General features: G+C 42.5%; 1 protein-coding gene across 1 annotated transcript in view; it reads left to right on the top strand.

The window, feature by feature from the left end:
- Positions 1–1419: 1419 nt before the first annotated feature.
- The window catches only part of LOC113149859, a 15870-nt gene continuing 744 nt past the window's right edge, over positions 1420–16545 (top strand). Inside the window, exons 1-23 of the mRNA XM_026342201.1 lie at positions 1420–1669; positions 1862–1948; positions 2136–2259; positions 2348–2450; positions 3284–3397; positions 3471–3587; positions 5727–5887; positions 6061–6207; positions 6566–6668; positions 7868–7996; positions 8092–8274; positions 8356–8609; positions 8942–9901; positions 11050–11146; positions 11249–11356; positions 12136–13452; positions 13785–13907; positions 13999–14127; positions 14303–14495; positions 14582–14706; positions 14976–15166; positions 15304–15437; positions 15565–16545. The exon at positions 15565–16545 is cut by the window's right edge and continues 744 nt beyond it. Of these exons, the coding sequence (XP_026197986.1) occupies positions 1651–1669; positions 1862–1948; positions 2136–2259; positions 2348–2450; positions 3284–3397; positions 3471–3587; positions 5727–5887; positions 6061–6207; positions 6566–6668; positions 7868–7996; positions 8092–8274; positions 8356–8609; positions 8942–9901; positions 11050–11146; positions 11249–11356; positions 12136–13452; positions 13785–13907; positions 13999–14127; positions 14303–14495; positions 14582–14706; positions 14976–15166; positions 15304–15437; positions 15565–15797 (5151 nt within the window). The 5' untranslated portion in view covers positions 1420–1650 and the 3' untranslated portion in view covers positions 15798–16545. The remainder of the gene's footprint in view (positions 1670–1861; positions 1949–2135; positions 2260–2347; positions 2451–3283; positions 3398–3470; positions 3588–5726; positions 5888–6060; positions 6208–6565; positions 6669–7867; positions 7997–8091; positions 8275–8355; positions 8610–8941; positions 9902–11049; positions 11147–11248; positions 11357–12135; positions 13453–13784; positions 13908–13998; positions 14128–14302; positions 14496–14581; positions 14707–14975; positions 15167–15303; positions 15438–15564) is intronic.

Genomic DNA, 16545 nt, shown 5'->3' on the forward strand with positions numbered 1-16545 from the left:
ACTAAAATGCAGTGAAGTATGCAGCAGTAAATGTCAATAATCTAGTGAAGTAGAAATCCCTCAAAACTGCACCTAAGTACAAAAAGGTGGGACACTGTAAAATCTACATAAAAACAGTATGCAATGATCTGCAAATGTCATAAACCCATATATTATTCACAATAGATAGAAAAAATATCAAATGTTTAAATTTATATAACTTAGAAGAAACAAAAATCAGGTAACTTTGAAATTCATGGCAGCAACACACTTCAAAAAAGTTGGGGCATGGTCACATTTACCAGTATAGCATCCTAACCCTCTTATTTCAACAACAGTCTGTAAATGTCTTTTTTGGAATTGGCGTTGTAAATGTACTCAGTAACATTACACCATTAGCTGCCGCAGAATCCATTATAATGAAGAGAACGTTTAAAAATGACCCTTTAAGACTATGAAGATGGGCAGAAAGAAGCAGAACAGGCCACTAAATGTGCAGTCAAATTAATATGTTGACCTTAACAATCATAAGATTGACATGCAGTAATTCCTTAAAGTTAAAAAGTTAAGTCACACCACATAGCTTGGATTCAGTTCTGACTAGACACAGCCTTACAGTGGAAACGAGAGCATCAAAACATCAATTTCCCCTCTTTTGCACTGTCCACGACCTAATATTAATACCGAGCAGCAACCTGTGTTAGTTTAAAATGAACTGATTCATAGCTCGTAGTTAAGTTAAACAAAGAGAGCAAATGCCACAGCCGTGAGGAATGCAGTCCGACTCGTGTATTAGCTGAAATGAAGCACTTGGCAGCTCTCACACAGGAAATGCTTCAGGCACAAGGGACCTGACCAGCTGCTCACGCCACCACAAGCTTCAGAAAAATCTGGCTCCATCCCTATTATTTGTCATAATAATAAGTTTGTCACGTATTCAAAGTCCTTATTGTATTTATTTATTTACCTTTTGTAAACTATACTGAATGGGAATGTTTACATAACAGCAGAGATTATGTATTGCATTTCCATGAAGCTGGAGAAGCGTGAGAGACAGATTATGAAAAGAATGGTTAGAACTAAAAAGATCTAGTCATTACTTTTGCTAATGAGATTGAACACATGATGAATTAAGTGAGTTGAATTACATCTTTTTGTCTCACAAAATGTAAATCTCCTTTTCACTGATGCACCCGTGCTAATGTAAATATCATTCTTGTGACATGTAGAATTGAATGTGGAACACACCACTGTCCCCAAAAGATGATTACAAGTGCTGTATATTCAAAATAATATCTATATGAAATCATACACTTTGCTTGGCTGTACTGTTTGTTTGTTTGTTTGCTGGTCTAGGGGCCTGATGTCCTCTCCTCTGGTCCTCCGGGCCTTGTGTCCGGCCTCCTCCGGCTTTTCTCCGCCTCTCCAGTTTAAAAAGGAGCCGAGCAGCGTCCCGGCGGAGAGACGGTGAATGGACGTCAACATGGCGGAGAGAGGCAGCCGCGCTCCACTCGGTCCCGCGCTGCAGTCCTACAGACGCGGGGCTCTTTGTTAGCCACGTCCCTTCCCTCCCTCCCTCCCGGAGGAGTAGGCAGGAAAGGAAACACTTCACACAACCAACACCAAGAAGAACAAAGCGTGTGAACATGAGCCGCGAGTGAGGGAAGCGGGATGAGCCGACACGCTACAGGTAGGTGAGGCGAGAGGGGTGCACCTGTGCCGTCACTGCCGTGTTCCTCACCTTGACGCTGCCTGTGAGGGGGTTCTCTGCCTGGACCCGCTCCTCCACACGGCACCGACAGGACCTGTTGCTGTGAAATGCCAGCCGGGCCTGTTTCCACTCAAAACATTTATTTTTTTCTCCCCCCTCTTAACTTTCCAGACGTGCGGGACCCGGCGCAGGAGAGCGTCCCCTCCCCGCCGCTGCCCGCCGGTCATGTGCTCGACTCTGGAGCCGTGTTGTTCCCCGGTAGGTTTCAGTCCACCACACTGAGCCTGCTGAGCGGGGCCTGAGCCTTTTCTACACCTTTTTTAGAGTTGTATATTTAAATATTGGCTCACAGCTTTCAGCTCTTTACATTATGTGTCTAGACTGCAGCTTTTTTTCTTCTTTCCATTCATATGAACCCTGTGAATGTTGGGTTCTGTCTGCACAGGTGCTTTTGATCAACATGGCTGCCATTTGATCGTGTTCCCAGTGGACACACAAGCCAGACTCTCCCTGGAGCTCAGCAAAGCAGAAGTGGTGGACTTCATAAATTACTTTCTGCGTCTGCACAAGTACGTGGAGCCAGACGGGCCCAATCTGTGTGAGTGTGTGTGTGTGTGTGTGTAAGATGCACTGATGTTTGGATTGTCTGCTCCACAGCAAGAGGCAGGAAAAGGAGAGCCTGGCATCAGTAGTGGCTGATTTGAGGCAAGCCTCCCCCCTTACGACCAAATTCATCGCTGAGACTCTGCTGCTGCTTGAGGTATTGTCATGGGTGCATGTGGTGGTGGTGGTGGTGCTGCTGCTGTGGATGGTGGCCTAGGCGATGTCATTTCTTGTGGAGGGATACAGACAGAAAAGTAAAACTCCAGCTCCAGACTCGAGTTTGACCTGAGAAGAATGTCCCATCCTGAAGAGAGCATTCTTCATTGAGGCAGAAAAGATAAGACTGGGAGGGATGTGGGGGGGGTTGGGGGAGTGGGTGTCACATGGATGACTGTTCATGTGCTTGGTTATTTAATAGAAATGCCTCAGTGAAATGACATTATATAAGCACGATTATATGGAGATCCAGCACTTTTGCAACCACAACTTAGTAAAAATACTGCTCTTTCTAGTTTTTGTGGTCGTAGTTATTGGCCTGCTCTCAGCGTGCATACCAGCATGTTTATGTATTGCATTTTATTTTGTAATTACAAACTGCTACGACAGGGGAAACAACCTCATAATTGCCCTTTTTTTTCTTTCTTAATTTATGTGTGTGGTGGTCCATTGGTATTCTCAAATGCCAGATTTATTAAAGCAGGAACAGTCAGTATGAGGGTGTCTCCTGTTGGTGTCAGATGTCTGTCTAGACATTAGTCTCTGTAACAGATTAAAAGTGCACAGTCTTAAATATTATTTATAGCTTTATCAGGTAGGGAGAGTCGAACAAATGCAGCAGCATGAATACTGGTTGCATTATGGGTAATGTAGAAATGCATTATTGGCTCTTGACCTACTCAAAGGGACCACTTCAGCAGCATTGGTTATTTGGTGCATAAGTTACAACATTATTTGTTGGTTCTAATGTTTCTGCTGGCCTTTCTTTTCTAGGAGCATAAGCGGACAGTGCACAGTGTGTACATAATTCAGCCCAAAAAGAAGGATGCTGTCAAGCTGTTGCAGAAGCTACTACTACCATCAAAATCTCACACTGCCTCTTTCAAGGTGACTACAACGACGTGTACTGATTTGCCTACATGTGACTTCAGTGAGTAACGCTGATTTTCATATTTTGCAGAGAGTCTATTTGAAAGAAATCTCTGAGCTCTCCAACTACATTGACCGAAGCCAGCTAACGGCGTCGCTGGGCGGCTACTTTGTTTACTGTCACCAGAGCTGGGTAGCCTTCATTAAGGTAACATGCTACTTCTGTTAGTAGTTTCTACTGTCTACCAAAACCATGAGCCGTACACAAATCTGTGTAGCAGCTAACCTTTAATCTTGAAGTGTAGAGTGCTGACTGAGTGCAAATGATCACAACCTGGTAGATCCTGTATGTCATAATGTTGTGGAGTAAGATCAAAAATATTTTCTACAGGTGTGACCTGTTCCATTGTTTAAAACAGTACTGGACATTGTTTAGATACTAACTAGCAGCCAAAGCAGTAGGGATTAACTTGACTTAAAAAAAAAAAAAAAAAGCATTTAGCATTTTTAAAAGTTGATTAATAAGTAAATAGTATATTTTAAGAGTTATTTTACTTTTAGACCACAATATGCCACTTCAGCTAGCTTTGGCATGAGATTCAACATTGATCCACTGTGCTTCTCCAAGCCCTCTGTCTCCCTGCTCTGCTACACTCTGCTACAGGCTTCAGCATTTTTATTTTCTCTTTCAAAAAAGGTTACATACTGTATCTTCAATGGAAGTTTAATTAAATACAGTGGGGATGACAGCTGGCTGCCCAGATGCTAAGATGAGCTAATGAACAAATCGTTGTTTTGTGGACACTGCAGTGGTAAAGCTAACAGCCCCAGTCAGAGCAGTTCAACTCTCCTCTGCATGGTGCTAGTGTTGACATTTCAGCATTTTGGAAGAAAGAGGTAGAGTATAATAGGTTTGTGTTGTAGCAAATATTTATCCAAAGCATGAGCAACTTGTGCTGAAATGCTAAAATGCAGGTAACTTGTTATAATATGACATATAAACTGATTTGTTCTTGACTGTCAGGTACTTGTCACAGTCAATTTCTATAAGGACACAAAAAGTCAGAAGCCACAATGGGATTTAAATGATAGATAAGCTAAAATATAATAAATGAGCATTTTGACCTGCTCAATTTGTAAAAGACAACTGAGTCTGAGTCAAAGTTAGGAACTGGTCTTATGATCAGAGCTAAACACAGAGTAACATTGTGCTGCTCTCCTCAGCAGCTGTAGTGCACGTGTGTGTGGACACTACATGCTCAGCTATTCTGCTTACGTCTGTAGTAGTCCACAAATACTCTTTATCTAACATACAATAGTGCAGCGAAAATATTTATTCCAACTTAATATTGCCTCTTTCTGATGGAGAGCATGCTCAACTCACTCAGTCAGGAGATGTTTTCATTTGTGAATCCATTCATGAGATCCATCCAAGTGGCCTGCATCTATTGTCTGTTACCTTGGTGAAGCTTGCAAATGTCTCGTGTAACCTCATTAGCAAGTGAAAGGAGTTCTGCTTTCCATTAGATTATACATTCAGTCATGTTCCATGGGGGCATTTATCCATGATGACAGTATTCATTAACCATGGCAACTCTCTGCCTATAGTAGACCTGTTTAGGATGCAGCTACATAATCTCCACTAGACCTACATTTAGGTTAGGGCTGTTGAGCAAATGGGGCAGCCTCTGTGGAGCATAGATCAGAGCAACTGTACAAGTTATCCATCATCAGCTTGCTTTATTGTAAGAATTGCAATTGGATATTAAAAGTGGGAGCTTAATTTATGCTTGTCTGATCTATGCTCTACCCTGACATACACCTCTCCTCAAAAAATGCATTACATTTTGGGGAGAAAACTAATTGGTCCTGAAGCATAAATTTAAGGGTGTACCCTGCTCCGTAGAGTATGGCATGCCCCTCCCCAGAAATGTAGTTACATGTAACTGATTGGTCAACTCGGTCGCAATGCACTGGTTGTATCAACTTCTCCCCCAACAAACTATCTCTTGTCTGCAATGCAGTAATTACATTAAAGCTAACTGCTGCTCTATATGTATTGGCACCAACTTCATCATGTTCTGTGCAGTTTCAGTTGCCTTTTTTTGTAGTACATTGAAAAATACCTCAACCCAGTGCCCAAGAAGCCCCACTGCCAACTAGAGTTTTGGTGATGTAGTGGCGAAGCAATGATGTAAATGCTCACACTTGCATAGGATGGTCTCTTTGAAGATTGAATGCATAACTCCAGCTTAACAGTAAGAAGTTGCAGCAGCAAATATGACCCCTGTTATATTATGATTTTTGTTTTTGTTAAGTGGCTCTTTCTCTGTGCTGCTACTTGCAGGAGATGGATTCATTTGTCCAGGAATTCCTGTCTGTGGTTCAGCGGCTGCCGTCATGCATTTCGACCCTGCAGGCCCTGTCCAGACTGCCACTGCCCACGACCTTCAGCGAGCTCCAGCACTTCTGCTCCACCAACGAGGCCAAATTTCAACAGCTCAGGAGGTCAGATCACATCTTTTTTTTTTTTTTTTTTTTTTTTTTCTCTGCTCCTGCTATAGGCCAGTTCTAGCCAATTTGCCACAAATATGACTACCAGTGCAATCTAATATTAGCATTGTTAACTTTTATATATTCAACATCTTCAAACTGGTTTAAACGTATGTTCTGGTGTGCAGGGAGCTGGGGCTGGATGAGCTGCTCAAGCACTGCGAGAGTGTGGTGGAGAAGCTGCGTCACCCTGAGATGGAGCCATGCTACCAGGCGATGGCCGGTACTGCCCTCTTCACCTACACTACCTTCGACATGCTCCAGAATTACAGCAGGTACTGCACACAGCCTGCTCAGTCCCAGAAAAGAGTACTCCAATCTTAATCCTCTGTAGGGCAGTAAAACTACTTGTGCATGCCAAACAACAATGTTGCAATGGTCCTGTGTTGCACAAGAGTTTGACTGAGGTTTTTTTTTTTTTTTTTTTTCAGTTGAGGAATGTATGTTAATCTACAGAAAACTTGGACATAACTCACTTTTATGTCTCAAATCACTGCACTTAACAGTTAGTACATTTACTTAGACTTGGGTATTTTAAGGTATTTGGGATGAGCCACCAAGTGTCATACAGTATTTTAGAATGAAAATTAATTGATGATGGCAGCTATTAAAGGGCTTGTGTGTTTTGTCCAGGATAACTGCAGCTGTGGAAAAGGTGGAGCTGTTGTGGCAGCAGGCATTTTCTAAGGCTCGAGTGCAGCTGCAGGTGTTCCAGCTGCGGGATGATGCACTGCAAGTGAGTCAACTGACAATTGTTTGCTGTTATGGCATATGTTTTTATGATGGTAGAACATGTGATTAATGTGGTGTTTTGTTTTTAGCAACAGTTTAAAAGTTAGCTATGGTTAAATCAGAACTCTGGCTGTGAAGCATCAAGGAAGTGCCTCTTGGAGTATTCCTCATGCTGTGCATTTATGCAGACTGTTTAACTTTGGCAATTTGTTAGATTTGAGGTGCATGAATATGGAGTTTTCCTGATGGCCTCCATTAAAAAGAAGCTCAAGTGAATTCCTGGCCATATCTTTAATTTAGCTTGGCATCAACTTATCAACAACTGTACCCACAAAGTCTGCTAAAGTCACTGACGACCAATTAGGCTTCGCTAAGCGCATCTCCTTCATTTGCCCTCCACAACATCTCAAAGAATTACTCTCTCAATGAATATACTACCCAGCTCCTTGTGCAGAGAGTTTTTCATTACAGTGGTGGAACAAGCTACAGTAACTAACTCAGCTCAACAGCAGCCTCACTCCTAATATCCACTAAACTGAAGACAGAACTCATCCAAAAAACAATTCATAACATGGGGTTAAGTTACAATCTTGACTAATCATGCTCATAATTAGTTGTTTTCTTTACGCCTGAGAAGATAAGTACACACATCAGGCTCAGTGAGGTGCACCATGACGTGAGCAGCTGAGGCTGTAATTGTGGTTTTTTTTTTTTTTTTTTTTTTTTTTTTTTTTTTTTTTTTTTTTTTTTTTTTTTTTTGTTAAAATAATTTTGAGTAACTGCTAAGCTGAACAGTTTTGCAGACAGATGGTAGTTGATAATTACTGGCATCACCTACTTTGTGATGTTTCTGGTTAAGCTTCTGGATTTTCAAAAATATTATAAATTACTAATGTGATATGGCAGAGCAGAAAGAATCAAGGCACAGGCTGGAAGGATGTACATGTTTGTAATCTCAGCCTAATTTGAGTTTTCATCAGCTTGGAGGAAAGGCATTAACAGAGGAGTCAATACTACAGGACAAACCTGCTTATGCACAAGCATTAGAAAGATCTTAATAAAATGGAACATGTACCCTTCAGTCCTTCTCCTGAAAACTGCGTGATTGCATCAGTACAACAGTTTGAATGTCTCATTAATCTTGTAAAAAGCTGCGTGGCAGTGGTCAACTGTGATTAACTAAATGTTTGCTCATGCTTACAGATCACAGAACAGATCGAAACGCTTCTTCAAGAAAAGCTCCATCCTTACAAAATGGATATCGCCAAGGATGCTGCAAAGGCGGTGATGCTGGTGTCCCAGTTTAAGGCTTCCATTCACACTCCTGCGATGGTACTTGACGTGTTCGGTTTCTTTACTTTGTCCAGCATGTAGATTGTTTGTTTGACACGTCTACAAAATTGTTTCCCTTGCCTCCAACTTGCCAGGCGCTTGTTCGTTGTGCTGAAGATGTGATCCACACTTTGGCTGAGATCCTGCCATTTGATGGTCAGAGCAGGGAGCACTGGGTTCTGGATCTGGAAAGGTTGAAGGAGAAACTCCACTCGGCTGTGCACTTCACTCTCCAAACCCTCAGGGCAGTTTGTCACTACCATCAGTACTACAACAAGGCAAGTTCTTTGCTGCAGTTTGAGAATGTGTGACTACTGCTGTACACAGTGCAAGTCCTGAACCTACTGTTCTCCTTGCAGGCCAACAGATGGTACACTCTGGTTCTCTGCAAGAACTTCCTTCAGGAGCTGCTGTCAGGTGTGAATGCAGACAGTGCTCCCACACAGCGGCAGAGGAGGAACTGGGGGTCCATTCCTCCATGGAGGCACAAACTGTCCACTTTCCTGAAGAAGAACCACCCTCCCAGTGTGGAGGAGCTGCTTCATCTAGATCATCTCTCTAATGTTATTCCAGAGGATGAAATCCAGCAGGCTGGCAAGCAGATGTCTCAGCGGTGAGTTTGAGATTATAAGAGATTATAAAGAGAAGCCAGTGATTGTCTTTGTATAAATCTTAACATTGTTTATTTAGGTATGTGGAAGATTAAACCATTTGTTGATGACATTTTAAAGTGAAATACATATGGCATTGTGGTGTAGCTGCATAGGTTTAGGGTCATACACATGTTAATCTCATGAATCTACTTAATTTTTTTCACTATAAATCACTGAATCGGGCATGAAACAGATTGCCTAAGCAGAAACAGTGGTGACGGACTGACAAATAGTTTTCATACTGTAATACAGCATTAGTCATCTATTTTTTTCTTCTTCTTTAACTCAACAGATGCATTATGCTGAGAAAACTTCTAATGTCTTCTGGACCTGTGGGGGTCAATCACCTCCAGCTGGCCTTACATTGGCAGTATGAGTTGTTACGGAGGAACCATGTCAATCAGACTGCTGCACACAGAAATGCCAAACGTCTTCAAGACAGCCCTCCAGAGTCAAACCTCAAACATGAACGCAGTAAGGAAGAGGCCAGTGTTCCCGAAACATCTCCATCTACTTTGGTGTCTGGGATGTCGGCTGATGGCAAACCTCCCTCCCTCAGCTCATTCGACTCAGGCTTTGATGGAGCAGGTAGCAGCCAGCTGGAGGCCTGGGGAAGAAGAGGAGGAATGGAGGTTCAGTCTAGACCAACTGGGGCCAGAGACTCCGTAAGACCTGCCTTTAGCCTGCTGCAAATCTACAAAGATGACATCTCCAGTGTTTCAGATGAAGATCCTGCAGATGTGTTTGACGTTGGCACTGCGGGAAACTCGTCCAGGGCTAGCATCCAGATCATCCCTAAAGTAACTGAGGATTCCCTCAACTTTGAGATCAAAGTAAAGCGCTCAGCTGCGCTACCTAACAATCCATGGCTTAGCTTGCCTGTAGACAATCTGGAAAACTCCTACACTGTCACCATCACACAGAATCCAACACTGCAGGCTAGAGAGCCACAGTCGCATGATACTTCAGACCTCTGTCCTAATATCAACCACTCCCCCAGGCCTGCAGATCGAGATGATCCTACACAGACGCAGGTGCCGAGCTGTGCAGAGCCCAGAGGGCCGCGCAGTAGGGACTGGATGCTTCATTCACAAAGCAATTTGGAGGATCCAGCACTTAGTCCCATTGGCAACATACTGTCCAGCACCATTACAGATGAAAGGGAAAAGACCATGTGCACCTCAGAGGGGATTCCTACTCTTCTCTGGGACTCATATGACCTCCATCATCAGAATCAGGATGCTGTGGATAGGTAACGCTTCTGTCTGCTGTCAGATCTAACCTTAGTAGCTTCTGTAATCACAAGTGATGGTTGACCTTTCCCTTAGCATTAAGTTACCTGTCTTTACATCCTTGTATAGCACGTGCAGTTTTATCACCAAAAATACATCCTGGAATAATCCTACACCCACACAAGTGAGTTCAGTCATTTTGGCTGATGAGACCTATGTGGGAGTCTGTCACATTTGTGGGAGCGTTCATACATACTCACTCTCTCTTCTGGTACGGTCCAGTAAGACCGTACCAGAAATCAAAATCATGCTGGTAATACGGAAATGTTGTTGAGTTAACAAAAGTAGTTTCACAATTAACATTAAACAGGCTTTTATCAAACAATAACCTTCAGGTTAGTTTGCAGCTGAAATTGGTCATAACTATTGGAGTGGAACAGATTACTTTTTGAAACATTCAGATTAGGTCAAATAATTCTCATGAGAGTAGATTTCACTACTGCTGTGTCAAGGTGAAAGGCTACGCAAACATACATCAGTCTGTTTCTCCCATTTTCTCAGTTCTGTTCTCATAAACGGCCCAGTTACAATAGCAGTCAGCAAGTGTCCTGGAAATTGGGTATCTCCTTTCACCTACACAACCACATTGCACATCAGTGTTAATCTCCATACTGCTTTATTGTTTATTCGGACCATTGCTGCACACCACCACATCCTGCATTGATGATCATAATGTCATTGTCAGGGACTCATGGTGATGCATTAGTGTTCAGAATACAAAAGGGATGTGGTCAAATGAATCCCAGACCACCAGGACAAGAGGTGTCAGTGAGCACATCACAATTTGTCTTGGCGGCTGTGTACATGTATTTTAGCACTGTCCGCATATGATCTGATGGCGCATGTTTAATAGGTGTATTTTCAAATTTGTATTTGTCACCTCCCTGCTGTAGGTGGTGACAAAACCACAAGCACAGTGGAAAGTACTGGAACTCGGCAGGTGTTGCATTCATATGCCAGTCGAGTCACATTAGTCATTTGTTGAATATGCATGTAATAAGTTACAGCTTACAGTATTTATGTCACGTGTGGTTTGAGGTTGTCTAAAATAACCCAAATTCTTTTGCTGTCTTTTTTTTTTTTTTTTTTTTTCCCCCTTTTTGCCTAGTGTGATTGATCTCTCCCTGAAGGACTGGGATGTGAAGGAGCAGGAGGGTTTGAGGGAGGTAGAGAAGATGTTGGACAGGGCTGATGAAATACTGGAGGTAAGAGATTTCATTACTATTATGTTTGGATGATTCTTAAATCACAACAGCCTAATGACGGCTCTTCTTCTTACTTGATTTCATCTGCAATCTGTGGTGCAGGAGGAAGAAAATGTTTTGGCTCAGGAGGCTGTGCTGGAGGCTTTGATGAGGTCAGAGGAGGGACACAATATCTGGCCGCTGTGTTACAGTGGAGACCAAACGGGCACAGTACGTTCTGCTCAGATCAAATCAGAAATGTAAACTATGATGCTGCTCATTGGTGACCTTTGGTTTGATTGGATTTCATTATTAGAATGTGGATGGTTTATTTTTCCATGTATGATTTGAATTTCCTCAGAAATCAAAGTAAACATCAGGAAACTAAAGTCATAAATATCAACACACATTTCTTAACTCAAGTACTGTTTGTTGTTACTAGTGAAGATCACATTTCATAACCAATTGATGCAGATAACCAGGAAACTGCAACAGTGTCATGGTTCCTTATATTTCACGTGTCTTAAAGCAACAGTCACTTCCCAGTAGGAAGACTGAAATTGTATCCACCATCTGCCAAAATGCCTGTCTGTGTATTTTTAGTAAAACAATCCTGTGTGATCTGCACAGTTTAAGCTGCCGAAACCCATTTTTAACTTAAGAATGTCATTGTGCATCAAAGCATGATGCTGTAAATATTGTCCCCATCACATACACTAAAATATAATCTTTTAATGATCACCATGAACAAGAGTAACAGTTACTAGATGAATCTTTATCATGTTCACGTGGACACACAAACTTGAAACCTGTAAAACCTATCCTTGGAGTTTCTGTCAAACATGAGCCAATGATGCCAAACAGCTAATGGAATAGCAGCTTCTGTTAAGAATTCTATGTCTACCTTTTATTGAACTGTGGTTTAGAACACCAGTGTAAATCAGCAGTTTGTTCATTTTACTTTAACGCTACCCACCGTTTTTTTTGTTTTTTCTTCTTCTTTAATAAAGATGTCATCCAGTGAGTTAACTGAAGCTGGTGTTTTTGGCCTTGAGGACTCTCTTGACTCGTCAGCTGGATCTGCAAGTGAAATCAAGGCTTTTGAAGCAGATACAGCAGCACCTTACAGCAGGCCGGAGTTGCTGACAGAGCTAAAGAAAATCTGTGTCCTGGATGAGCTGATCGTCAAGGAGAACTTGAAGATCCACGAGCTCCAATGCTCTCAAGAAAACCCTATCGACGAACTCTCAGGGAGCAAACCTGAGAGTTCCTGCACTGAACAGTCAAATGTGAGCAAAGAGAGGATGATGTTCTGGTTGGAGATGGAAAAGGAGAAAAGGGAGGTGGAGAAACTTGAGAAGAGTTTGGACAATGAGGGTACAAAGAAAACTCCCAATGAGAGAAGCAGAAAGGCTGTAAAATGTTCTATAATGGAGAAGGCTAGAGCTGAAACTATAGAGGACCAATGTCTCTGTAATGAGCTTTTATCAAAGACCAGTAACGGTTCACAGAGAACTCGCTCAGCATCGTTGGACCAGAATCAGGATACATTTAAGACAGAAATGGGTCCTGATGTTGTCAAAGAGGCTACACCACATGACGGTGTGCCTCAGTGTCAGTATTATACGGGCTCTGAAGCCAAGCCAATAACTGGTTCCCTGGAACTGAAAGAACCTTCTGAAGAGGTGGGGAATGCTACCAAGTGCAAACTAGAACCTTTAACCCCTGAAATGGGGCCAGATGATGGTGCGTTTGACCCTGGGGGAAAATCCATCCTCCCTCTTGTGCCCAGTCCAAAAGAAGCTTCACTTTCTCTGACCAAACTCGCAGAACATCAAACCCCTCATTCTGCAGAGCTGCTTGACCCAGCTCTGTCCTCAGCTGCTCAGGATTTGGGTTTCGTGTCACTTGATCTACTAGATAAAGCACTTGAGGTTCTGCCAGAGAATGAGCCTCCAGCTGTGAGTCACAACTTTACTCTCAATCCAAATGTAAAGGAGCACATCAACAACAATAACAATAACCACCCAGAGAAACACATGGAGTCACTGAACCAGTTGTCTGAAACGTCAGCAGCACCTGTGAGTTTGCCTCATACAGATTTACACCCAACAATGGACATAAAGAATTTGTCTCATACAGATGAGCACACACACCTACAGTCAGAACTCCAGCTGGCTCCTGATCAGCCTCTAGAGTTTGACCCCGGTGGAAAAGAGGAGCTCAACAAAGACTTGCCTGATGGTGTTCAGAGCTTTGACGTCATGAGGGTATCAGGCCCTGGGTCACATGGGATTCCAGTCCAGTTAAACAGCAATATAAGAGAGGTATGGTTCTGTAAGGCTGAAATCAGATGTCATTTTTGACTTGTGTATAGAAACTTGCTAGTAAAGTTATTTTTATATATATATATATATATATATATATATATTTTTTTTTTTTTTTCTTTTTTTTTTTTTTTTTTTTTTTTGTAGCCAAACCTACATACCCATAATCTATGCTAATTTAGCGAACAAAAAACAACTTGACAGTAAAAGTAATCAAAGGCTCTTGCTGTGATATCAGTTTATCATTTTGTTTTTAGATCTGCTTTGCTTTCTCTGGTCCATGTTCAGTGTTGTGCAGGCTGACCACTTGAATTTGTTCACTTTAATTGCAGGTTTCATATTTTAATACCCCCATAGTACTGGACACTGGCTCTGGTTTAATGAAAGCTGGATTTGCAGATCAGGACCTTCCAAATGTTGTGTTTCCAACAATAATTGGGATTCCAAAATATGAGGTAGGGATGTATTGTTTTATGTATTAGTCTAGATATTTAGGAATAAAGTTTGGCTTTGCCTGTAGCCTCATGTTGTTGGTTGTCTTTGTAGGAAATAATGAACGGTAACCTTGAAAGGGAGACCTATATTGGACATGATGCTCAACACATGAGAGGAGTACTAACTCTGAAGCACCCCATAAAAAATGGCATCATTCGCAACTGGGATGATATGGAACAGGTAAGGTGGAATTAAAATGATCAGTATAAGATGTGATGCCACTGTTTAGGTATGTTTAAAAGCATCCTGCTCTTCGAATGCTGAATGTCTAAAGTTGTCACTGGAGTGTTTTTACCATTACTGGACTGTGACAACTGGCGTCTTTTTTCCTTGACTAACTTAAAACTCATTTCAGATTTGGCATCATGTGTTCCAGCAGCTGTGTGTGGAACCAGAGGATCACCCTGTCCTGCTGACAGAGGCAGCCATGAACCCCCTGGAGAACCGGCAGCGCATGGTGGAGATTATGTTTGAGTCTTTCAGTGTTCCTTTCACCTACGTGGCTATGCAGGCGGTGCTGGCACTTTACGCAGCAGGAAGATCAACTGGTAACTTGCTGATTTGATGTGTTTTATTCATGTTTGAGCTTTATGTGTTTTGTGCCTTAGGTTTTAAATAGTACTTTTCCTTGTAGGTGTGGTGTTTGACTCTGGAGACGGAGTGAGCCACAGTGTACCTGTATTTGAGGGGTACTGTCTGCCTCATGCTGTGCAACGCTTCCCTCTGGCTGGTGCAGATGTTACAATGCAACTTAAAAAGGTGAATATTCAGATATCTTTGCACATTTGTTACTTATCCTTCAGGAACATCACAGTGACAGTCATCAGTAGTTCTGGGTTGTCAGAAGATGCTGTTGAATGTTGCTGACATGTAACTTCCTGTAATGCAGACATGGCTTCAAAACAACTTAAATATATTATGCAGTGTGAGAAACCTGTAGCCTAACTGTTTTTGTGCACCAAGTCTTTACTGTGTGTGTAAGCTAATATCCACTTGTCACTCAGACTAAATAACTGAGGTGTGTGAAGCTTCTGCAGGAACAGGGGGTGTGCATGCGTACCACAGCAGAGATGGAGATAGTGAGGGAGATGAAGGAGAAATGCTGCTGTGTGGCTCTCAACTATGAAGCTGAGCTCGCTCATGGGGGGTCGTCCTGCAGAGAGATGTATTACACCATGCCAGACGGACAGATTGTCACCGTCAGCACAGAGCGGTTCAGGTAACTGCACATAATGTCCTACTGTAGAAGGAAATGGAGTGTTATAAGAACTACTACATAAATATAACTTTTAAATGAGAGCCAGGCTCCTGAACAAAAGGCTGCTGTTAGAGAATTTTTCAATTCCCCCAACCCAGGGCCCCGGAGATTCTGTTTAAACCAGAGCTGCTTGGACGGGACCATTATGGGATGCACGAGAGCATCTTCAAGTCGATCCTCAGCTCAGACATTGACCTGCGCCGCTGCTTGCTTGGAAACATTGTGCTGTCAGGTAACAGTTGTTTTCTATTAAAGTCTGAAGCCTCAAAGATGCGCTCCAGCTGTGCTGCTCCCCGCTCTGTGCTTTGATTTTGCTCCCAGTCCTTGCTGAATGATTTGTGTTTTATCTCTTGCTGAAGGCGGGAACACTCTGCTTGCTGGGCTGCCCGAGCGGCTCCAGCTAGAGATCAAAGGCCTGCTCCCAGCCAGCACCGGGGAGAGCGTTCGTGTCACCAGCCCCGCTGACCGAGACTTCTCGGTGTGGAGCGGAGGAGCAGTGCTGGCCAACCTGCCTACATTCAGCTGTGCATGGATCAGTCAGGAAGAATATGAAGAGTACGGGCCACAGATCGTCTTCAGGAAGTGCTTCTGAGACAGACTGCTGTAAAGTCTGCAGCCCTGACTCCACTAAAACATAGCACTTACATTTATCTCACTAAGTGCAATAAACGCACAGTTTGAAACGTCATGCCAGTGACATGGATTACCTGAGCCATGATAAAGCCTTTGAAATGTTTAGCTTAATGAGCCAGCTTTGCCCTGGTCATCTGTGTGGATCCTGACTTGCACCAGCAGGTATCTAAGGACCTGCTACTTAAGGACTTGATGCATTTAGATCCACCAATCTGGCATAAGTGAAATTTGTGTTTGTCATGAAATTCCTGTCGGTTGTCGTCATTGTCCCTCAATCTTTTAAATGTTTTAAGTTCGCTGTATTTCTATGTCCTGAGAATTTAAGTCTAAGTATTTTAATGTTTGTGGTGAAAAGACTAGAATTGAAGCTGGTCTTTAATTGACGTCTGCCAACATTGTTCCAGAAAAAGCATTTGACAGAAGTAAATATATATATTTATAAATCAATATCAAATTAACGAACAAATGGATTTCTGTGTCAGACATGGTGAAACTTTTTTTTTTTTTTTTTTTTTTTTTTTTTTTTTGATCTTTTTTTTGTAAATGAAGCTTATATTCCAGGTAGACTATGGGCCACCTTTCTATCCAGACCGGACCTGAGCCTGAGACCTTCGTTCCTAGACCAGACAAGCAGACTGCATTTCAGGTGCATATTCGACCTAAGCTTGGTGCATTTGGGTTGTCGTGTATTTCTTGTACATCCCTCA

This window comes from Anabas testudineus, chromosome 24 (assembly GCF_900324465.2).
Source record: "Anabas testudineus chromosome 24, fAnaTes1.2, whole genome shotgun sequence".
Taxonomy (NCBI): Eukaryota; Metazoa; Chordata; class Actinopteri; order Anabantiformes; family Anabantidae; genus Anabas; species Anabas testudineus.